This window comes from Fukomys damarensis, unplaced genomic scaffold, assembly GCF_012274545.1.
Source record: "Fukomys damarensis isolate Sample0158 unplaced genomic scaffold, DMR_v1.0_HiC HiC_scaffold_37, whole genome shotgun sequence".
NCBI lineage: Eukaryota > Metazoa > Chordata > Mammalia > Rodentia > Bathyergidae > Fukomys > Fukomys damarensis.
In genome coordinates, this window is record NW_022900949.1 from 22419119 (window position 1) to 22444325 (window position 25207).

The 25207-nt window shown below is 40.3% G+C and overlaps 1 protein-coding gene across 3 annotated transcripts in view; it reads left to right on the forward strand.

Moving 5' to 3' along the window:
* Nebl (nebulette) overlaps window positions 1-25207 on the forward strand; it is a 338403-nt gene that overhangs the window by 219731 nt on the left and 93465 nt on the right. The window contains exons 7-10 of one of the 3 annotated variants that reach the window (XM_033759733.1): window positions 9609-9691; window positions 9780-9851; window positions 17338-17442; window positions 19769-19879. The exons of the other annotated variants lie outside the window; for them this stretch is intronic. Of the exons in view, the coding sequence (XP_033615624.1) occupies window positions 9617-9691; window positions 9780-9851; window positions 17338-17442; window positions 19769-19879 (363 nt within the window). The 5' untranslated portion in view covers window positions 9609-9616. The remainder of the gene's footprint in view (window positions 1-9608; window positions 9692-9779; window positions 9852-17337; window positions 17443-19768; window positions 19880-25207) is intronic. 3 annotated transcript variants of the gene reach the window in all.

Genomic DNA, 25207 nt, shown 5'->3' on the forward strand with positions numbered 1-25207 from the left:
AGGGATACAGTACAGTTACATTCATTGTTGGGATCATGTACCTTTACATGGCAAGTCTTGATTCTCATTTTTTTCCCCTTACCTCTGCCCTCCCTTCACCCCCTCCTCCCCTCCCCATCTACAAACACTTTATTTTCATCTTTTCATTCTCTCACATTTTTTTCTTTTCCCTTTTTGTTCTTCCCCTACGTATTTGAAATTTTAAAAAGTATTTTTTAAAATAGAAAAACAATCTCTTTAGTGAAACATGCCCCCCCCCCGCAATACTGAGGCTCAATCCTGAGCCTTCACACTGTGCTACATCCTCAGCTCTTTTTAAATTTTTTATTTCAAGACAGGCTTTCCTAAGTCACTAAGTTGCCCAGACTGGGATAAAACTTGTGCTCCTTCTGCCTCAGCCTCCCAGAGTGCTGCGATTTCGGGCACACGGGTTATTGTGGTCTTCAAATGGTACATCAGTCTCTCTATTAAAATCTCATAATGGTAATTTTGTGTCACACCATATTTTAAGAGGGGTTTACCTAGCCATTTGATATTTGAGGAGTAAATTGCTCATGTGTGTTAAACTTGATTTTATGAGTTAGAAATAAGATTACCAGTGAGGACATTTTATTATTTGAAGTTTTTGCTATTTAGGTAGAAAATAAAAGATATTTGTCTTGAAAACTACTAGAACTTCTAATATTCATTCTCATTAATACAATGAAAAGTTTTGATGAACTTAATTAAAGTTAGTTCATTATAATTTATAATTATTTATAATAAAAACTTAAACCTTTCATAAAATACATTCTCATACAGAAGACCCTGATTCAGCTAGGTCTGGAAGCTAAACTATTTTGGATACCTTATTGCTTGCTTGTTAGGGTTCTGAAAAAGTTTAGTATATATATCTTCAAGTTAGAAAGTAATTAGTGATTTCTAGTCTTGCATCATTACTGTGGCACTTCCCTGCCTGGCACGGATGCCATTAGCTACCTGTGGCCATTTCAGCACTTAAAATGTGGCTACTTCCAGAGAAGATGTGTTGTAAGTGTAGAGTTAAAATACACTATATTTCTAATTCTTGGTGTGAGAGAATATACGAAATACCTCCGTAGAGAACATAGCATAAAATAGATGCTCATAGACATTTCATAAATGGATGTAAGATTGACATAGGAGAGATGGATAGGAATTTTTCGTAGTTTTATTCATTGATTGATGAGGTTAAAATAGTGCCAAGCGCATAAAATGCCCATAAGAAATATTGTGAAGTGAGTGAATGAATACATATCCTGAGAGGGAAACTTTTATAAATAGCAAAAACCAATAAAGTGTTACAGTGTAAAATGTCTTCTGCTGTCTCTAACAGCAGTTTGTTTCGCTCAGAACTAATAGGCACCGAAGGCACTAATTGCTGACTGAGGCATTCGGTCTGACCCTGAGATAACAGGGCCCAGCGAGGCCTTGAGCTCCAAAGAGACTGGAGCCGCGTGATCGTGAGAGTGTCTGGATGAAAGAACCCATTGCTAACATTTGCTCCCCTGACCCTGAACACCCCCTTCCTATGGGCCAGAATAGATAACTGGGCGAATCTTAAAGGTAAACTCCCCAATTCAAAGAACTGTTACGTCTGGGTTGTAAAGATGAACTATTCTGTGACCGTGATTTGAACTGTTAGAATGAAATGTAGCCACCCAAATGAAGTCAAGGCTGTAAAACCCTATAAAAGGAGGAGTAGTAACCCAGTGCGTCATTGATCCAGGTACAGCTTATGTGCGATTGACCCTTATCGATGAGTAAATTTGTTATTTTGCTTCCATTCTTCTGCCTCTCTGCGTGTCACTTACTGATTCCTTCTGTAACATCCCACAGACACGGACACACGAAAAATGAAGATAAGCTTCTTAGAAATGACCAATACATATTAAACTCTCACTATTCAAAGAGTACCAATTATTAAAACATTACTACTGACATAGCTGTGTTAATATTTGTTTTATAATTTTGTTTTTATATTATCACATAAAAAACCTCCAGGGAAATAATTGGGCTAAGACTCGGGAATTAATAGTATTTCAAAAGTTCTGAATGTGTTAGCATTGGTTGGCTTGTTTTGTTTGGGTCAAGTGTGATAAAAACATTTTTTTTTTGATAGAAGAAATCCTTAGTGAATGTAGATGTTAGTGATTTGATGCTTCAGGTTCAAGTACAAACATTGATATCACTTATTTAGTAAATAGTAGAAAAAAGAAGTGCATTTTAATGATAAAATTGTAGAAATGTAAAAAAGTATGAAATTTATATTATATATTTATAATTTTAAAGCAGTTCCATTTACTTCTGGATGCACATAATGCAAATGGATTTATCTTGAGTATTTTTCTTTGTAGAAAAGTAAATGTGAAGATACTTTCTCCACAAAGAATTTTCATAAAATGCAGATACATAGTGAATATCTCATTTGGCTAGTGATAACAGGCAGGGTAAAAATTAAATTCAAGGCCTGTGAAAGGGGATAGAATAGTCATAAAGCCACTGATTCCACAGTTAATCGACCAGGAGCTGTGCTTATTTATAAAGGGTTCCTGGTTCAAACCAGCTTACGCTTTTTGTGTGAGGTAGGTGATTTCCATACGCTTCCTGATTCGAACTCTCCTGGAAGTCTCTGGCTGTTGATCAGCCCTCAGCTCCTCTTCACCCTGAATCTCTTCTTTTGTGAGTTCCAGTCGTGTTGAACTCTTGGTCCTCTCAACTTCATTCTCTGGATCTTTGCAGATGTTCTTTGCAGCCTTCATTCTGTGTCTTACCACTTTGGTGAACTCTGTGAGGGAAAACCACCCACATCTTCATTTCTGTCACATCTTTTTGCTATGAGCTCACATAACTTTTCCTCTTTTCCTTTTAGAAACATTGTTATACTTTTTTCAAAAAATACCAAATCATCTCCTTTTGCATGTGTTTATGTAAGTTATCGTTCTAATGGCTGTTCTCAGTGTGCTCTACATAAGTCTTCCCTTTGTTTCCTTGAATATAAGGACTTCCCCCTTATTTCCAGTTTCATATATCACTTTCCCCGCTGGAAACGTGACAAAAACAGCTTTTCTCCAGAAGTTACTAGGAAATTATTTACTTTATTGTATTTTTATAAAATGCACAAATCATGTAAACAGGCTGTGTTGTGAATTAATTGGTAGATCGTCTATCCCAGAATGGGTTAAAGAATTGCCAAGAATGATCAAGCCTGCTCTCTTTCTGGCTCTGCCTGTGGTGTTGACAGCCAAGCAAAGAGCTTCTTCAATAAATCCACTCTCATATTCAAGTTTTTCCAGATGTGAGAAGTAATTAAGTCTCTGCATTTATGGAAGCCTTTTATGCTTTTCGGGGGGTGGGGAGCAAGCAGCTGTGGTGAATTAACACTGCCCGAGTGCACGCGCATGTGTTTGTGTGCGTGTGTGTGAATGTACGTACATATAAGCACATGTGGTCAAATGGGGTCAGACCTGAAAACAAAATGAAAAGCTGATTTCAGGTGTGGCCCCAGTGTTTTATAACTATATTTAATAATTAAGAGAAAAGAGCTTTCTCCAAAATTCCTTTTCCTTTCTGTTTTGCTGAATGTTAAAGAAATGAAGATAATCGAATCATTCACAACTGTTGAAGGATACATATAGAAAGTACATGATTTCTCCTAAAACATAAAGCAGGCTTCAGAAACTTTAACTGCCTCACAAATGAGTTACCTGTAAGATGTTATGGAAGGCTAAGAGGTGTATTTGAAGAGCCACACATCAACGAGTAATAAGGAATGCTGAAATGAATTTATAAATAGGTGCAAAGAGGGTTGATCTGCAGGGCAATCATCAGTTGCTTTCCCGAGGACACAATTAATTTGCGTTTCTATGGGTAAGGATTATTTTATCCTCACTACCCATTTTGAACAAGTTACAGAATTATAAAGTAGCAAAGGCATGGAAAGGACAGCTTGGTCCCAGAGGAAGCACGGGAGAAGACACCAGACATTTCCTTTTTCGGTGTGCCAATATCAGTCTTCCACCGTTACTCCAAAGTAGGAAAGGGGTACTTTCTGCGGATCTCACTTGATCTTTGGCTCCGGTTATGAACCACATAGAGACCACTCCAGCCTTGGGCTGTCTGACGAGCATTGCAGGAGGGCTCATCGAATTAGCTTCTAGGAACACTGAACTCGCATCTCAGGTGAGTTGCAAAGGAGACAAAGGCCTTCCATTCGCTGGGTGCTCAGATTACATTTCCCTGTCAGTAGGAAGAGCACATAATTTTAACTTGGCCTTTCTACCTCACTCATTGTAGAAATTGTGATCCAAATTATTTGCCGTTGCTTGTTCTCATCTTCCTCCAGTATTAGTCTACATATGTAGGTTCCACTTGTGAGAAGCTTCTGTGTTTTTAAAAATAGGACTGTGTAGAACAGTCCATTAAATCTTATGCACAAGTGGTAATGGTGACATTAACTCAGGAAGCTTTGTATTCTTTTGATTGCTAATGAACAAATGGTAATGAAACAGCTGTTAAAATGAAGACATGGAGCTGGATGTGGTGGTGCATTCCTATTATCCTAGCACACAGGAGGCTGAGGCAGGAGGATTACAAGTTCAAGGCTGGCCTACATAGAGACCTTGTCTCAGAAACCAAAACAAAACAAATCATGGGGCTAGTATTAACCAGAACTCTCTTCATTTATAAAGAAGACAGTTTGCCCTAGAGTGCTTACATTTCATGTTTCCTCCCGCTTCTTCTCTCTCTCTCTCTCTCTCTTTTGGTACCAAGGATCAAACTCGGGTCCTTGCGCTTGCGAGGCAGGCCACCGAACCACTGAGCTAAGTCCCCACCCCCCCACTCATCTCTCAATAAGTTTTTTTTGGGGCAGATGCCAAACAATGCATAAATATGAGGCAAAGGTAGAACAACCAGGGGTTTGATTGAAAAGCAAGAACTTTCTGGGAGAGAGTCATTAACAAAAAAAACTAGGCCGGTGGCCTGCCTTGCAAGTGTAAGGACACGAGTTCAATTCCCGGTACCAAAAACAAAACAAAACAAAAAAAACTAGGCAACTCAAAATGAGTGAGAAAAACCTGTCAGGACAGGGAAACAAATCAGGCAAATCAATTCCTCTCTTTACCTAGTCTCTTAATAATAAGAAATATTGAATAAGATCAACTCACCTTATGTTTAGGTTCTCCTTGTTGGGGCAGAGGAACCTCTGAAGGTTTCATCATTGAATCTGCTGAAATCAACTGACAGACAAATGGGCAAGAGAAAAGGCATAGCATTTACTGTGTGCTCAGGGGCCCTGTAGGACAGGGTTAGAGGCTTACAGACCCTCTTCCTAGGGGTGAGGGAGGTGGGAGATCTAGGAAATTTTAGACAAGAATGACAGTAGCTTGGTACAAAGTTTATGTAGGCTCTGGGTGTGATGTTTAACTCTCAGTCTCTTCTGTAATATAAGTTTGGTTGATGAAAGAACAGAGAGCATGAAAGGAAATTGTTTATCACCTGGCAAATCCACACTTCAGGTTAAAAAAAAAAATAGTTCACAGCAGAGGCTGTTTGTGTCTGAGGATCCCCGGCTATCTTCAGTTTTAGTGTATATGCTGCCAAAGTGAGCACTGCCTAACACTCCAGTCTGAAGCACTCAGCGTACTCAGTGCCCTATTTCAGGCGGATACCCCCATCCTCAACTGAGAAGCGAGTCTCGCTCTGTTCAGTAGTTTATTACGGAATTTTCATTTGCAAGTCTCTGGGCACCCTGTTGGGAAAGGCACATGTCCTGTCACGATGAAGACGAGAAAGGAGGAAGAGGTGAGATGAGTAGGGAACATCTGTTAGGAACCAGCAGATCCCTGTTCCTGTGACCTTAAGGACACTGAGGACAGCCAGTCAGGGTGTGGCTTGTGAGGGTGGTTTGCCTTGCGAGTGGCTGTTGCTATGGAAATACATTTGCTTGCGTGTACGCATTAAACTATAAAAAGATCGGCAGCCTTCAGTATCTTGAATACACAAGTTAGCTCTTATCTTTAGGGAGGCCCCTCTTGCCTTGAAAAGATAGACTGATGACACGGAGTGTCACCCATTCCAGTGAGAGGACCCTTGCATATCAAGGGCTTTTCTTGTAATTGTTACCTTTACTGGGTAGTTGAAAATTATCCCCGTACTTTCCTTTTAAGAACTTCTGGAAATTCAGCTTTTCTGTTTACGCATAATTAGAGGCAGAGAGGGATTAAGTAACTCTCCCTAGAGGACAGAGTAGAGCTGGCCGTGGATATCAAGGCTTTTGCTACCGTGTGATCGTCATCTTGGTCTCATTCCATGGTATGGCATGAGCAGAGGAACACAGTTTAAAAAGTAGACAACCTAAATGAAGGGCCTGTAAGTCATGGGGATTAGCAACTATACAGATATGCCCTTTGGGGTGCCCTGAGGTGGAAAATATGTATGTATTAGAATATAGCATTAAACTTTTTATTTTTAGAAAAATGATAGCAAATTTTGAAACATGATAACTATCCATGAAGATGACTTTTTTCTTATCCCCCACGTTAGATTTTAGCACTATTGACAGAACAGCTTTGCTGTGATAAATTGCAGGGCTTAAAATTTTTTAGAGACATCTTGATGTGAATTTTATATTATAGGTGAAGGGAAAAAGATGTATTCAATCAAAAATAATGGTGTATGTGGGCTTGCCAGACAATCCATTAGAGTTCATCCAGCAAGTTTTGAATGCTGGTTTCTTTCTTTTTTTTTTTTTTTTTCCTACCTAATCTTAGTACAGAGCGTGTTTTATTCACCATTGTTTCTCCAACACCAAGTATAAGCCAGCAGTACACTAACTTGCAGAACTAAGAGTCATTGGATAACTTTGCAAATGAGACAGATAATTAATTTTTCTTGGCCTTAATTTTATCTTTTGTGAGAAGGGCTTTAGGTATATTGATTTCTTAAGGATGTCTTTGGCTTTAAAGTTCTGGTTCTCAAATCTCACATGGAAATTTTGCATGCCTGTATTCTTAGTGCTTGGGAGGTGGAGGCAGGAGTCCACATCCCACCCAGGCAATTGTCTCAGAATAAAAAGGGCTAGTCCTGGTTTAATCCTGAGCACCACTAAGAAAAGGAAAAATCAAGTGGAAACTGGGTTCACCTTACATGTGATTTTTGTTTTTTCTTTCCAATTTTTGTGCGTTTAATCTCCACAGATTGTTTTCTTCCAGCACAGTGGAGAGTGGATAGGCATCCTCGTGTGATGGGAGATGAGAAGCGAGCTGCTGCTCAGGCCGTTACAGGCCCTGTGCCCTGGGGCGTAGGCAGCTCATGAGAATGCAAGCATTGCCATCTTGGATACGAGGCAGGAGCTGCGTCTTGGGTTGTTCGGGCATGGTTTTCTGTCTGTACTTCTGGGGGATCGCAAGAAGAGTTTATAGAAATTGTTCCTCCATACAAATTGTTTCCTTCGTAAAGATAATATAACAATTCTATAGAATGTTTGAGTAATATATTAGAAAAGGCTTCTGACAGAGGGAAACAATCAGAGTTGCACATTCCTCCTTCCCTTTATGGGACAACTACAGTGCACAAAGAATTTGCCATCCTGGGCAGGAAGCGCAACAAGGCTGTTATCTTAACTTTTCCGAATACAGCAGGCCTGGGACAGTTTCTTTTTGGTATTTTGTTTCAAAGCCAGTTTTTTTTGGGGGGAGTGGGTATTGGAGATCGAACTCGAGACGTTGGGCTTGCGAGGCAGGTGCAGTGCCACTAAGCTAAATCTCTGGTGCCATGATGTCATTTAACCTGTAACAAAAGCTTCCATAGCAAGACAAGCAACTCTTTAGAACATAGTCATTCGTCAGAGTAGAGCAGTGTTTCCCTAAGTAATAGTGCACAGAAGGATGTTAGTTTTCTAGACTTGTGGTTGTCATTAAAAACAATGGTAGGGCCGGGGATTTAGCTCAGTGGGGCTGCCGCCTGCCTTGAAAGTACGAGGTCCTAAGTTTGATCCCCGGAACCAAAAAAAAAAAAAAAAAAAAAAAAACAAAAAGTTTTAACCCCGGAAAAAAAAAAAAAAAAAAAAAAGAAAACCCAAAACAATGGTAAACAGAGAAGAGGAGATGGAATGGGTAGGATTCACATTTGGGAGATAGATTTTTGGTTGAGAATGTTTTTATAACTTTGAGTGTGTCAGTATGGTATGTGGATTACTAAGTGGGAGTGATTACCATACAGGTTTCCCAAACAGGCTTGTTTAAGAAGCTTGCTTTTCTTCTTGCCAAATATTTTGTGGAATTTTGTCTTATGGAACATAAGTTGGGGAATAATCTATTTATAATGACTCTGTAGAATTTTTTTCTTGTTGGAATTTTCACTTTTGATAAGGCCAAGACATTTTTTCTTAAATATATTGAAAACCAGATATGGCTCTCGAGCGAAAACAGTATAATACTTGGCTTCTTACAGTGATTTATTATTTTGCCTAAAGGTGTGTTTAGTGTGATTAATTTTATTATTCACCATAGCATATTTTTTTATGTCTAGCACTGATGTAGAGTGGTTTTAAAAAGAAAATTTACCCTAGGATTTAAATAACCAGATTAATAAATCATGAGTTATGTAGTCTTAGAATTACCTAAATTGACAATAAAGAAATTTGTTGTAAAAAATATATTTTAAATTATATAACTAGTGACACATATCACAAATAAATAAGAAAACTTGTTTTTTCAACTTTTCCATGTGGATGGTATGCATCGAAGAATATACAAATAAAAATTAATAAAAATTGACACAATGAAGAAGGTCCTGTTTTGAACCAGTAATGTTTCTAGAATTCTTAAATGATATATCAGCACATCAACCACAACTTCTCATGTTTAATGATGTTTACAATTAATATAATACAGTAGTCCCTAATAAAAGATCAGCAGTCATAATTAACTCAGAATGGGTCCTTTGAAGTGGCTCAAAGGGCTTTTCATAATAAATTACTAACCTCTAATCAGCTAATATTAAAGCAGGTTTTTTTAGGGTGTGAGAAGTACGTGTATATCTCATAAAATATTTAATTTATGTTAATGAAATGAGTTTAGTGATCTGGTGTGTTATACAGAATCGGAGTTATGTCTGACATTCCAGTGAAGGCTTTTTTTAGATAGAGTAAGGAATCTTTGTGATAACAGGCTTTGGGCTCTGATAACTTGAGTGTGTTAGCTGAGTAGTTTTCCTAGAATCTTTTAAGTCCTTTGAAAACCATTTTATGAATGCATTGAATTAGTGAAAGATAAGTAAATGTTCTCTTTTGGAGTTCTTAACCAGTTTAAGTAATGTTGACTTAGTTTGGAAGTGAATTTTGCCTGAGAGAAAATGTCATTGTCACTTGTGAGAGTGACCCTGGCCAGCCCTGGGGATCGTAGACCATTCACTCACAGCTTTTGAGATAAGGAGAAAGAAGTGTGAGCCAGGGAGTCAGGCAGACAAAGGGAAGCCCGGCAGGGTCACTCCTGCCCAAGCAGCAGAGACATTGGGAGCGCAAGGGGGCTGTGGTCCCTAAAAGGGTGCCACACTAATGAACTTTTAAAATATAAATATTTTGACAGGGTAAAAAATGAAGGTTCCTGTAGTTGAGGATGTAAAGGATGAACTTGGAGAGGAAAAAGCAGAAGAACATGAAGAAGACAAGGTAAGCAAGGAAGCACCTGTCCAAGGACAGTATCTATTTCTATAATCGACGAGGTCAAAAATAGTCCCTTTCCTTTTTCTCCAAACAGGTGTTTCTTAAGCCTGTTATTGAAGACCTAAGCATGGAACTGGCCAGAAAATGCACTGAACTCATTAGTGATGTAAGTGGCCTACATGACTTTGTCTTTGTTTGCAGTGCACGTGTGGAATGGTGATTTCACAGAGTCATAGAGCTGGGGAGACAATCTTGAAATCATCTATTAAAGCACAATTATTTTCCAGATCGTGGAACTAAGTCCAGAAATTTTAAATGATTTCCCCAAGGTCACTTATACGGAGAATTTCTGCTGGAAATCACTTTCTTACTCCAGAATCCTGTCTCTTGTGAGTTTTGTTGTTATTCTGGTATGAACTCATAAGGCATTAAATTGCAGAGAATGTTCCATTTGAGAACCCCAAAGACATTAAAATTAGTGTAATGATGTGATTTGTCTTGGAAACATCTATTTAAATGGATGTGGAGGGCCTTTTGAAGAATCTGAAGAATCTGATGAGTGCCTATACCCATATGGGTGTATCATGTGCTCAGAATTTAGGATTCATGGATCACTGAACTGCACGTTAAGAACCATGATCTAGGTGATATTAGAGAAGGGTGCATTTTTGTTATGACTTTGTTTTAGTAAGTTGGTTTAGTTTGTATTACACTTCAAGGGAATCCTAGAGCTATTTAACGTGCACAGGCACACAGATATAGCAAGTGTGTAAACTACAAGTCTGGAAGCACATGGAAAAGTTTTACTCACCAAAGATGAGAGTTGAGCCATTCTCACTAACAGTTGAAAGAGAGCTGGGATTGTGGAAATTGAGTCCCTGAAGTGAACGTGTGCCCATGTCTTCATTTAGGAAGACGAGTAAAGTACTGGGTTGTATTGGTTAGTGTTCACAAGCAAAGTGATGGGAATATTTGAAAAATGCTTGTTTTTCAAAGGAAACTCATCCTGGGAAGTGGGGTGGTGTGCCGGCAGGTGCTGTGATGTCAACCTGATAACTTGACAGTAACCTTGAGAAGGTTATTATTAAAATGCTGAGTACTGTCTGGCACGTTATGAGCACTCAGTAAATGTTGCTTGGTATTCGCTACTCTGTTTGTGACTGACCGTTGCATGATTCCAGTCGTGGTTTTCAGATGCCTGTTGTATGCTTTCTGGCTTGTCGGAAAGAACCAAAGGGTGGTGGTGGGAATCAAACTTCTTCCCATATATTTGACGTACGATGCAGTCAAATTTCAATGAAATATTTCAGTGTGCTGTTACTTCATCACAGTAATAAGCTACTTAGGTGTGTGCAAGTTCTTTGTAAACCCAGTCACGATGACACGATGGGGCGACCGGAACGTCGCTAACGACAGTGAAGGCGCGTTGAGGTGCCACACGTCAAGCCTTGCAGCTTGGGAGGCTGATTCTCCTCGGTGCCCATTTGAGGAGCGAAGAGACAGAGAGGCCGGGAGACTTGCCTGAAGTAGGAGCACGCAGAGCGGGAGCAGGACGGGAGCAGGAAGTCTTCTCCCTTTGTGCTGCTGTGCCGTCTCTTATTGTAGGGTTTCACGCAGAGTTTATCTTGCTTTATAATTATTTATGTACTACTGTTAGCAAAGGAGGGAAAAAAAGCGTCAGATTCCTACCTGTGGAAGTAGTGCTTCTCCAGCTTTGATCTGTTTTTTTTTTTAAGCATGATTATTGTTGGGCTACATTGTATTACATGTGTCAGGGCTAAATTGGTAATGTTAGTTCATAGGTGATTTGTTGGAGTTGTTCCAGGTAAGATCACTTATTGGTGGCTTTAAAACTAACCTGTAGCCAGGAGCGATGGCTTTTATCATTTTGCAAAAGCGAAAGTCACGCGTTTCCCTCCCCTCTGGATGAAATGTAACACATGGGAGAAAGTTCTACTTTACCTCTGTAGATTTATGTTGCGTGGCAGAGTGCCTGCAGTACTTAAATGTTTAACATGACTCTTGTGGCTTAATTTATAGCCATGTGCATGTTCATATTTTGTTTCCAAATAGAATTCTATACTTACTAAGACACTGAATTTTTAGAATTTTTACATTCATCAATGAAGAGTCTAAAAAATTACTTGTTTCTTTCTAAAAATACAATGAAGGGAAGTTTGTACCATCATTTGAAACCAATTGAATTGATTCTTACCAGAAGAATTTGGTGTATTGGACATGAAATGAAATCTTCAACATTTTCGAAGTTTGGTTAAATCATATTCTTAAGTAACAAATTGCTGCTTCTTTCTCAGTGTCTTTGATGTTTTTATATGGCACAGACTAACTTAAATTTGAAATTTTCCCAAATTCATACAGTTTCCAAATTTCAATTTCTTATCTCTGTTCTCTGTGTTATCATATGGCTAGCTGGTTGTTTAAAATGCATCAATCACTGGAGTGAAAGAGATGTAAAAGTTTATGCATTGCCACACTGAGTTAGACCTTGGTTCCAGTCTAGGAACTCTCTTTAATATTTCTGAGTGTGGCACACACTTGATTCAGTTTCCCCCAGCCTCAGACGTAGGCCGATCTTCAGATGTCCCCTAGGGACATTCAGATCAAGTCACTCAGCTGGCCAGCTCCCTGGGACTTGATCTAGGTGGGCCTGGCCTCCCCCTTGGCCTCTGCGCTGTCCTTTCTCACGCTGCACGAATGTTTCTGCATCGGGTGCCTCTGCAGCCTGTGCCCTAGGTTCTGAGAGCCCAGGCTGAGTGGCTTGTCAGGTGATTGGGCTAGGTAGGCATGGGTACAAGGTCGAGGACACAGAGGTCCAGCTACGTCCCAGAGCCCGGCAGTTCCCCTCTGCCTCGTTTGTTAGCTGAGAAAGGTGGTCTGATGGTTTCCCTTCCAGAGCAGCCTTTCTGCACATCCTTCTCGTTGTAGTTACTCCTCCTTGGCCCTCTTCCAGCCTCCCAAGTCTTCTCGGGGTGTAAGAACCAGCTGGGGAGGGCCTTGGATTACGTGTGCATGGGTTGTGATACCGTTTGGGGTTTTTTTGGATTTGAGGGCTGAGGAGAGCTGTTGGGCCGACGTCAGAGCCATTTTCTGTCCTGCTATCTTGCCGTAGCTGCCAGCGTGGGCCCACCGGCTTTCGGTAGTAGTTTGAATTATTCTAACCTCACGAGGCTCAGATGCAATCTGTGGTTTTCTGCTTTCTCGCCTGGCCTTTGACAACTTCTGGGGTTCATCTCTTTCAGCTTGTCATTTGACTCTCTGAGAGAGCTGGGGGCATCTGCAGGCTTGGGACCTTTCTGTGTCATCACGTGGCAGGCAGAATAGAAATGTTAAGTGAGATTGGCCCGGAGATCAGTCCTGGGAGGCCTGCGCCATTCACAATTCTCCACAGAGAGAAATGGCAGCTTCTCAGGTCAAGTGGCTTCACTTTGGGATCAGTATGAGGCAGTTTTTCTTTCTTTTCCTGGCATCTGTTTCCTCCCTCTCCCCCACCTTCTATCCTTTGCTCTTCCCCTCCTCTCCTAACCCTTTCCTCTCCTCTCCCGTCCAGTTCCTGCTTTGCACTTGCTCTGCCACATCATGGGGTTTTCCTCTGCACGACTCTCTTCCAAATCCTGAAGGACATTTAGTCCTCCACCGCAGCCTCTTCTGTTAACCACCTAACCCTTTTTATTTCTCCAGCTAAGCTCTGATATTTGGCCATTTCCCAAACACACAGTCAGTCCCTTGCATGAATTAAACCTACCCAGTCTGTTGAGCATCTCGAGTCACAGAGCTGGTAGTTCTCTGACAGGAGGTCATAAAGAAATGTGAAGTAAAAGGAATCTTTCGTAGGTTTCCTATAAAAGAGGCATAAAGAGCCTTTGAGGAGGAAGGTGGTTTGCATCCACTTCAGCCTCTGGCCCAGTGCTTTGTTCAAAGCTTTTTAGGATGTTCACTTGCATGGTAGTGGGCACATGCAGGCAAGTGAACATCATTATGGATGAATCCCCCAAAGTGCAACAGCGAGTTCTCCGCGGCTCCCCCACACTGTGTTAGAAAGCCTGGGGGTGCGGCCTGCGCCACGACCTGCCCAGTAAACCCGAAACGATGGAGCTGTAGTTCCTTCTTCCAGGGTTTTCTGAACTTAACCGGTCTGGTTTCACTTGCAAAAAAAAGCCTTTCTCGATGTTTGCAGCTAAAAATGCTTGTAAGAGGAAAGAGCCTCAAACATTACCACGTCTGGCATCCACTTCCGGCGGTTAGCCAATCTCCTACCCCTGAAAGACTCTTGGCCAGAGCGGGACCCAGCCCTGAACTGGTGTAACTTTCACTGTAGTTGAGACCTTGTGGGATTCATGGGGATGGCCAAGGAGAAGGTAAATGTTTGGGGCATCGTGTTGGTCACACGTCATCAGCTCTGCCTCCTTCCCTTCTTAATTGGAATGTATGTTGGGCTCTGTGTTGTTCATGAGTGCAGATGACTGTAGGTAGCAGGAAAAAATCTATTATGCTGATCTAGGAAGGGGACATTTGGGGTGTTTCTCCCCTCACATGGGAAGTGTGGCGGTAGGGGTTGAGGCTCTGTACAGTGGATGTCATCCTTCGCCCCGCTCCCGTCCTCCTCTCGTGGGTGTGGTGATGGCTTGTTGCCCTGTGATGACATCACTGCTGCCACTGGGGAGGCTGGGGAAGGAAAAAGGTAGAAGGACAAGGTGTTGGAGGCTGTCCGGAGTCTCTCTCTCTCTCTCTTTTTTTTTTTTTTTGAAAAAGGGTCTCAATTTGTAGTTGAGACTGACCTGGAACTCACTATGTAGCTCAAACTGGTCTCGAACTCACAGTGATCCTCCTGCCTCAGCCTCCCGAGTGCTGGGATTACAGGCGTGAGCCAGCACACCCGGCTTCAGTCTCCCTCTTTATCTGGGAGCAGTAGCAATGCTCCAGAAGACTTCCCCTCTGGCCTCCCTGCTACAGCTGGGTGCCTCCCCTCCCTGGGCCAATCACAGGCCAAAGAGAATGAGGGGAACCTGCCAAATGTAGATCAGTTTGGCCTTGGGCTGGGATAGGGACCTGACCACTTTCAGGAACCCTTTTGGCTTCTATTAGTAGAAGTGAAGGGGTCTCTGCGGTGGATGCTGCCAGCCCAAAGTTAAGTTGAAAATGTAGACATTGTCATAGTAGGAAATAGCCACCTATCTGGTGATTTTTATTTGACCTAAACCTTATGTGGTTGACCAACCCAATTCCTATTATCCTTGCTTAGAAACTCTACTAATACGTAATACCCTTTATTTCTATAAAAACTTAAGCTCATTTCCTCATTGGCATTCATGTTGTAAAATTCATTAGGAATCATACATACACATTCCGCAGAAAGTCCACCCAGTCATTGTGTGCGACGGCCAGTGAATTTTATAAAACTGCAGCAAACGGGTTTTAGATACAACTGAAATGTAAAGATACAAGATACTTCTTTTTAAAAGGAAGGCCAAAAAAAGTCATGAAATCTGCAATTAAGACAGAACTATTTGCCTCGTTGCAAAGGAAGTAAATACTTCAGCTTTATCTGTTCCTCCTGTCTGGCACATTCTGCTTCTGTCAGCCTTTATCAGGAGGCCCTGGCCACTAGCACCCTTCACTGCACTAAAGAATGTGGATTTGAGGGGGGAAAGATGGTGGCAACAGATAAAAATAATGAGTCAAACTTAAGCCTAATGATAGGCTATTTTTTCTCACACTTAATTACATAATGGAGAAACTTTTTCTCTCCTTATGATCAAAACAGCCTGCTATTTATCACACTGCCATTAAGGATTTAATTACTAGTGACTGAGGAGGGCGATTTGCAGGAACCTAAAATTATGGCTAATCTCTGAGAAGAAAAAAAAAAAAGTAATTTAGTGCTCAGATAAGATAAATATGTTCTCGTGTTGATTTCATGAATAAAGCAAGAGTTTAATGTGGGAGGCATTAATATCTAAGAGTCGCAGCAGTGAGACAGGGAATCCTGAAGTAGCTTCACTTAGTATGACTGTGCCTGGTTACACCTCGGGTCAAGTCGTGCTGCTCCGGTCAGGTGAAATCCGCACTGAACGCAGCCTCAGTGTCAATGGCGTCCTCTGAGGACCAGGTGGTACACACAATTACCAGTCCCTTCTTGGTCATCATTAGGGAGACTGTGTACTTTATCATGGGAGCCATGCTCCTCCCAGCTGAAGTATTTATAGTCCTGGGTAGAGGAGCATGATTGTGTTACAGGGCGATACAAATTTTATAGCAAGTTATCTCCATTCCCTTGACTTGTCCTGAGTTTTGCCTCCCCAGCTTTCAGATTGTGCAGCAGTTAGTGTGACAACGGGATGCCGTGTTGGGTCCTACTCCTTATTTCCTGGCTTTTTTTGGTGACTGCATTCATGCTAGGTCTTACCCCCGGAGGAGGGAGTGTGGCATTTCACTCCTGAATTCCAGGGAAAAAGTGAGCAGGCTCAGCTAAGCCCCTCTGGGCTTCCTCTGAATGATCTGCCTGGTGGCAGCCAGTGGGCAACTAATCTCCACCTGGCAAACTTTCTGGGCTGATTCTGCTCTTGTTGTGGGGAGGTGAGAGGTGCTCATAAATTGGGCAGGTTTGATGTGGAGCAGTGGATTAGTAACAAAGCCCATGACGGACAGCCTGAGTCCCTCCCTCCCACCTAGCACCTAGAGGCAGGATGAAAATCCAGTCTCCCTTTGTACTGTTTCGTCCTCTGCCTCTCCGTGTGTCACACGTGCTCTGATGGCTGCCTAGTTTTTGCCTTGAGGTAGACAGCTCTTTCTGTTTGACCGTGCACTTAACTGTTAAAGTCACTGGTTTAAAAGTAACGATGAACTAGGGCCCTGGTGGGTGAGATGGAGCTTGTTGGATGGTTTCTTGCAGCAAGTAGGTCCTGTGGTCTGTGAGTCAGTGTTCCTAACAGCCATGGGACGCCTGCTTATTCAAGTAGTCTTTCCTCACTAGGCCTCATTGCTTTTGCGGTTCTGTGCTGGATTTCCATTTAAAAATTCATTTATCGGTGTACGTTTGTGATGCATAATGACTGCTTTCAGTGTGGATGTTTGGTACATGACACATCCTAATTCCTTTTTACTGTCTCCCTCCCCCCACCTCTTGGTTCCCTTCCCATTTGCAGTAGATCTGTCTCCATTTCCTTTTATCTGTCTTTTATTTTGCTCTTTATTTATACTTTGGATTTCTCATAAGAGAGAAACCATGCGGTATTTAAGCTTGTGTGTTTGATTTATTTCATTAAACATTGTGTTTTCGTGGTGCATCCTACAAATGACTCTTTGTAGCAGAGTAGCACTCCACTGTGTTTAAATATTTTCTTTATCCATTTGTCTGTTGATGGACGTATGGGCCACTTCTAAGATTTAGCTCTTATGGATAGTGCTGCTGTGAACATGGGTGTGCATGGATCAGTATAGTATGATGATCTTTCAGGAAGATGCCCAGAAGGGGAGTAGCTGGGTGGAATTGACTTAGTTTGCTTTGAGAATTATTCCACATTTGAATATTCTTTTAGGCAAATAGACTTTATCAACTTAATTCTCTGTTTAGCAAAGTCCATTACAAGTGTTTTTCTCCTTTGTCTTCTTATGTAAATCATTCTCTCTTTTAGATCCGTTATAAAGAAGAGTATAAAAAGTCTAAGGACAAGTGTACATTTGTGCCTGACACTCCTATGCTCAACCATGTAAAAAATATTGGTGCTTTTATTTCTGAGGTAAGATCCCCAAAACTTTCAGAAATGGCTTTTCTTTTTCTACTTATGTAGATAAAAACCTATGAATGTTGGTAATATCTAATTTACCTAATTCTGTGTACTATGTTAATTAACTAATGTAAATTGACTTTAGTATATCTGAGTAGATTTTATTAACCAGTCTGTCTGTTCTTTGACTCCAACCCTTTCTTATTTATACAAAATTACTCTTGAAAAGGGATAATTTTATTTAACAGATAGAAAGCACTGGCAGAATAGTTAGCTTTAAGCATTTCAACTTACTGCTTTCCTTGTGGATATATTAGAGATAAACAATTGAATTTCGTTTTGGAAATAAATTGTATAAATTGATTTCATAAAATGGAGTATCTTTGACTAATAATTTTAAATTAATATGAACTATTTTTATTGGGATAAAATTCAGCTCAACAGAGATATCTGTTATGAAACCACAAAGTGAGAAATACACTGTTTTCATTTTCCAGCTGAAAAATCATGTAGTTTATTTCTGAGATCATTTAGAACTGAAGTTTATGCTGCACTGTAAAGCATAATATTAACAATAATTTCTATGTAGAGGCATTATTGTAGCCTGTGAAAAAGCCAGTTAATAAAATAGCATTGTAAATGACTGACCTCTAGTGTTTCATAAGTTGGAAAAAGTTGGAAAAAGGTCAGTGTGACGTTCTCAGCATTATTTCTGCTAATGTGAGACAATTTTGAGAAAATCAGTACATTTTCTTTAATTGTTACCAGCCTCTAGAATTGTGGGGGCAGAAGGCTTACGTGGGGTGTATGCTCAATACATAAACCTTCAAATCAGTCTCTGAGTGGGGGGGAGCATCGAGGACTTCCAGAGTATGGAGGAATATGGTTCTGTTAATTTGTAGTAAGCTACATTACTTCTGTGTAGGGAAGTTCTTGGTGTTCTTGCTCTCTGTGATTGATTAATTTTCCTGAGGAGTTAACTGCAGAGCAAAAATTTATGTGTGTGATCTATTACACTCCCTCGAACCCAATTTCCCCAAGAGGAAACAGCGAATGAGTGTTTGTCTTTTGGAGTAATGATGGAGCTCACCCAGAGCCCGTGCAGACTGGGGGGTGGGGAGGCTCACACAGAAAATGAGCACCTCCCACCCCCCACTGCCCCTGCAGGGAGATGAGATGATTCGAATAAAGAAACACATTTCTTCTTTTAAAGCATTATTATTTTAATTGCACAAATTTACAGCACCAGCGTGATAATTCAGTACATATATACAGTGTGTGATGATTAAATCATGGTGGTTAACATTTCCATCTCCTTAAACATCAAAAACTTTTATTAGCATGTACTAATTGTACATATTCATGGGGTACAGCATGATGTTTCAATACATGTATCAATAGGTACTGTCAAATTAAAGTAATTAATGTTTCCACATTCCTATCATTACTTTGTGTTTTGAGCTGAGCTCCTCTCATCTAGTTTCTCATAAAATATTTCACAGATTGCTGTGAACTTCAGTCACCCCATCCTACTGTGGAATGCTGACGCTTAATTACTTCTATCTAACTGTCCCGCTACCTATATTTTTAAAGTTTTAAAAATTTATCTTTTATTAGTATGTGTGTAGTGCAGAATGGTTACACACCTTGTGTAGAGTTGGTGCGTGTACCTAACACATCCCAGTCCCTTTTTCCTTTTTCACCCGCTCCATCTCTTTTTTTTTCTGGTACCAGGGATTGAACTCGGGCCCTTGTGAGGCAGGTGCCAGAACCACTGAGCTAAATCCCCACCCTGCTCACCCCATCTCTTGATCCCCTTCCCATTTGACATCTGTCTCCCTACTTCCTATTATCTCGCTGTTATTTTGGGAGATAACAATCCTAAGCTTTCCCATGGAGCCGGAAGAGACCCAGAACAGTGTAAGCGATCCCATTGTCATACCTGTCACCCAGCCTGTCACGATAGCCCTTCCGAGTATCCCCCCAGCCACTGGTGATCAGGTCTGGACAGTGATGATGGGTTTTCTGGAACATCTCAAGCCTCTCAGTGATTTCTTCACACACAGAACCATGAATACACAAAGTAGATTTAGTTTTAGAAATGTGCATGCGTTTAAATAGAAAAAGTCATTATATTCTTGCGTATCTCATGTAAAGCTTTCTCTACAATAAATGGGATTTATTGCCATCTTCAGAAAATGTTCATTGGATCTAGTATATAAAAGTAAAATGCTCTGAAGATTTTAAAATCAATTCTGTTGCTAGAGAAAGTTCCTTTTTACTTTCTTCTTATAGTAATAGGTTAAAAAAGGATTTATTTTCTGTCCTTCTGCTCTAGGCAAAATACAAAGGCAGGATGAAGGCTGAGCTTTCCAACTCTCTTTACAAGCGGATGCCGGCCACCATCGACAGCGTCTTCGCACGGGAAGTTTCCCAGCGTCAGAGCGAGGTGCGGTTTGCACGGATCATTGCTGCTGATGTTGATCAAGCGTGTGACTTCGCATCAGTTATTCAGCATTTGATAAGAGTTGTTTGTCTTGGGTGTTAAGTACTGAATGAAAATGGGAAGCAACTGCGCACACACTGCCAGGAGTCACTGGTGAAATGGCAGAAACAAAGGACATGCAAGTTCATGCCGGTGACGCATTTTTCTAAGTCCCATCCATTCCTATTTATAGAGCCGATTTTAACCTCATTTTAGTTTACATGGATGTTTAATGGCTGCTATTACAGGATTCTGTGATTTAACATGTGATCCCTAAGCAGAACATTTCAGTAAGGTTGTAAAAGTCACATAAATAGCAGTTGAGTTGGGACCCACTGACCGAGATCCATCTGTTAGACAAATAGATTCTGAAATTCCTGCTGTGCAGCACGTGCTTTTCACACAGGGTTGCTACTGGAAGCGACTTCCGGTCACTTCTGGAAAAGCCCGTTAGTGGAAGTGCAGATTCTAGTGAATCCTGGCTGCAGACAGACTTAAGAGTGGTCACTATATAAACTCGTTTTGAATATCGAAGAGTGTAGGGGGAATTAATTCCTTTATAGCATACCAACACAAATATTCTTAATGTATTTAATCTTTTACATTTCTTAAAACAGAATTTCAAAGTATTTATTGCTTCTGAGTTCATTGCTTTCTTCATAGCATAATCTGAGTTTTAATTTTTGTCACTTTATTTATCCATCTCTTTGCTCCTTAAGCTACATGAATGAGCAGGGACCTCAACTATATTTTTCCCTGCTCTAGTCCTATGCCTAGAAGATCCCCTGGCACTTGGGAAGTATTCAGTAGACATTATAAAATGGATTTGGTTAGATTTTTAAAATTAGGACCTGTATGCCATAATATTTACATTCCTTGTGAGGAGTTGGTGTATGTACGTAACACATCTTAATTCCTTTTTTGTCCCCTTTCCTTCCCCTCCTCCTCCTCCTCTCCTTTTTTTTTTTTTTTTTTTTTTTTTTTTTTTTTGAGACAGGGTCTCCCTATGCAGTTTAGGCTGCCACTGAACTTACGATGGAGCCCAGGCTGGCCTTGAACTATGGCGATCCTCCTACCTCTGCCTCCTGAGTGCTAGGAATATAGGCGTGTGCCACCACACTCAGATTCCCCTCCATCTCTTGATCCCCTCCCCCTCTGAGAAAGCTCTGTCTCCCTACTTCCTGTTATCTCTCTTTTATTTTGCTCTTTATGTATACTTTGGGTTTCTCATGTGAGAGAAGCCACGTGCTCTTTAAGCTGTGTGTCTCATGGCATTTAGACGCACTGGGGTATTGCTCTAACATAAAGATAAACTTGAGTCATTCGTGTGAAAATGGATATACCTTAAGGCCATAATGATTTTCTTCTTAAGGATATGCTTCTCTTTCATAGTTTATATTCTTTATGCCATGTTGTAGGTTAGTTAGAATAGTAAGCGTATAGAGGTAGTGACTGTATGTCAGATTCTGTTCTGTGCACTTCACAAATATTTATGCCATTTACTCCTCACAATAACCCCCTGAGGTTTTCCAGTTTTACAGCTATGGAATCTGAAGCACAGAGTTGGAAGTAACTTTTCCAGGTAACAAAGCTGGGAAATGGCAGAATCAGCATGCAAATGTGGGTAGTCTGGCTCCAGAATCTGAGTTCTTAGTCACTCACCGTTGTACATTTTTCTTCCATTTATGCCTCTCTTTTGCTTATTAAACAAATTACTTGTTTCTACAGAATCTTTTTACGTTTAAGTAGAGGAAACCTCAACAATTATAAAATGGCCTAATAATCAATTCCACTTAAAAATACTGAGCATACTTACTCTTTGCAGAAATCTGTAAGGGCTTCATTATTATAAATTTAAACATCCACTGTGTACCCAGCTTGGCAGTAAGGTAATCTCAACTATGCAACATGGGGCTAAAAATACATGATGTCAAGGACTGCACGGCTGGCTGTGACTCACATGCCCTTCGTTGTTTCTGCCAGCATCTGGTCATCAAGGTCGGTAATACTGGATACTTTATAAAGCACATAATACAACACAACACTTGATATGAGATGAGCAACAAACATGCAGTAAAGATAGAAAAAAATCTATTATCTTTATTTGGGAAGGTAACATTTTTCAGATGCATACTCAGTTTTTTGGAAGCATATCATTTTTCGCACCTTTGAATAGCATAAATGGGCCTGTGGTACACACGTACTTGCAATGTGGAATTTAGCATGCAAGGTAATCCATATTGGATATTTTGGGATCTTCCTACTGTTTTTGCTGAGAGCAGGTTCTCCCCGATGTTGCTAATATGTGTCATCCTCTGATGGAATAGACACCACTGGGAGGACATGTATGCATTCTTGGTTAACAGTGGTTTCTGTTGGGATGAATCTTTGAAATTCTCAGGCAGAAAAAACCTAGATCCCAAATAAGGTGTCTCAAAGATTTGCAGAACTGCAATGATATTTCTTTAGATTTACATGCATCAGTTTTGTTACTTTTAAGAGTTTGTTTCTCTGAGTGTACCAGGCAATGAGAGGCAACAGAGCAGAAGAGCGATTTCCAAGTGTCTGTGATAATTAAACATCTGAATGTCTACTGTGTCCAAATGGTATCAGATTTATGGTGACATAATTCAGAGTATTAGAGGAATTCTAAAACTTAATACATTCTGGGTTTTAATGAAAAGTCTAAGACTTTTGACGAACAGACTATTATCTTAAAATCAGATGCTCACATTCAAATTAGTGTGAAATGGCAAAGCTATTTAGATTTATAACTGCAGAAGAGGATTGATAGGAAAAGTACCCTTGAGAAAAGAGGGAAGGAGAGTCATGGAGTTGTATTAGCCACCCTCTACGAAAAGTTTTTATAAGCAAAGATCCCAAAGAAACCTCAAAATGGAATGGACTGTGTGTCAGGGAGTGGTAAGATCGCTTTCAGTGAAAGTGTTGCAGGCAAAGGCTAACTGATCCCTTATCACAGATGTAGTGTGGGCTGTTCAGGCATCTGGACCGAGCAGCTCAATTATATGCTGTCGGAGCCACCGGGTCCCAGTCTGGAGTTCAAAGACGTCTGCTGTGGGATTAAAAGCACACTCATCTATGCAGTATACAAAGTATACTATAAGGCAAACATGTACAGGTATATATGTGTCTCTGTGGCTATGAGATATAAAAACCTAGAAGATAAAATGTGTATGATAAATATATATATTACTTATGTAAACATATCTATATGACTATTACAAGTGTTCTTCATTTTTTTGATGTCTCAAAATCATACCATCTGAGTTCTCAAAGTGTGAAGAAAATAATTTGAATCTAGAGAAATACCATATAATAATGACAATCCTAAGAAATCAAAATTATCAGAAAATTTATTAGCTTGCCATAATTTTCCATTAGCTATTTTAAGGAAAAAATTAATATAATAAATTAAAGTTCAGCTGCCTCCAATTTGTTACAGTCTTAATTCTAAGTGGTACTTAGTAGCAGCTATAAATGAAATGACTATGTTAAAGCTGCAAGTAGAAAATTATGTAGCCTTTTTAAGAAATTGCTTTCAAAAATTGAACTTTATGAGTCACCATTTCTATGATAACTCACGCAGTGATCAGCTGCATTGATTGTGCTTATAAAATTGCAAGTCTCACTGTTTAAAATACAAAACGCACCAGGCAGCCATCAAAAAGATCAACACATACCAGCACTCTTAATTTAAAAGCAGGAACAAATCTCATAAAAATTTTTCCTTGGGTTTATAGGGTTGGCCACTCATTAAGCTCCTTCTTCCACCCCACCCCCCGAGTTATAATACAAAGCCTAATGAAAGTGAGGTAATGGACTTCTTAAGTTCTTAAGGGTTTTCCTGGTTAACATTAGCCACTGACGAAAATGTAAAGACACGTTCATCTGAATTAGGCATCTCGATGGAGTAAGTTGATGGATAGACTAACAAGATGTATTATACTTGGAATATTGTGAGGTGCCTTATTTGAGTCCTGGTAACCAACCAGATGCACAGAATTGGATCTGGGAACCTGACTAGGAGGGGCTCAATATGACTTAAATGCATTAATTGACTGAAATCTCATTCTACTCATCAAAAGGAAAATGTTGTGACCTACAGATGCATTACTTGCCTTTAGCAAGTCAGAAAGGGTGAGCCAGATTAAATGAAGTGATTCTGATTAGGTTTAGTTCAGGTTTTTGTGGGCATCTTAAGAAAGAGATGGACCAATTGGGGTTTGGATGAAGAAGAACATGTGTGATCAGGAGTTCAGCGCCTTCCTCCATGCAGGCATTCTGGGGGAGTGGAAGTCCCCGATGACTTGGAAATTCCGAACTGTGGACTTGGCTCTTTCTGTATGGTCAGATAAATGTAGCTATGGGGAGATAGACTGGCGTTTGATTAAAAGAAGAACTTTCAATGAGAACTTTCAACTTTAGAGAGTGAGATGTCCCAGGTTGAGTTCTCTGGCAGTAGAGGTTTTAAAGAAGAGGAGCTGGAGAGGGCATTTAAGCATGCATGGTTGTACTAGATAGCTGGTTTGGGATGGGAAGATCTGATATCTTTATTGTAAAAATCAGTTTCATAATCACCACATTGATCCTTTAAATTGGTGTATCACCTAAGCTAAATGGGTCATTAATTCTGTTTATAAAAGCCAAAGTGTTAAGTTTAGGAGAATATTAAATAATACTTAGGAGAATTTATTCATCCATTCACTAGGTATTTATGCATTTCTCCTCTGTGGCATTTGCCATGACAGGCACAGAACATTAAGAGATGTGTGAGATAGAACAGAGCTCTCTAGGACCTCATTTTGGTGGAGAATGCTTCTTTCAGTCTGTGGGTTTTTTTCCCCGTTGAAAATTAGACCTGTTTTTGTTCTTGCTGAAGACTGTTCTAGTTTTCCTTTTTAAGTTCCTTTTGTTATGCTAAATAATTCCAACTCCACTTAGTATATATTCTTAACCTCTTAGTGTATTTAAAAATTAATTTTGCCACTCCATCCTTTACATGCTACTGTTTCCCCCCACTCATTCAGTTATTCATTCATCACTTAGCAGATATTCACTGATGCCAATTTTTTGGCAGGATGCTAATTCTGGACTGAGGATTGTTCTAGTAGGGGGAGACAGACAATAAGATATTTTACAAACATTAAGAAAGGAACTACAAGGGCTGTGTATTTAGCTCAGTGGTGCCACTGCCTTCCTGTCAAGTGCAAGGTCCTGAGTTCAATCCCCGGTACACACACACACACACACACACACACACACACACACACA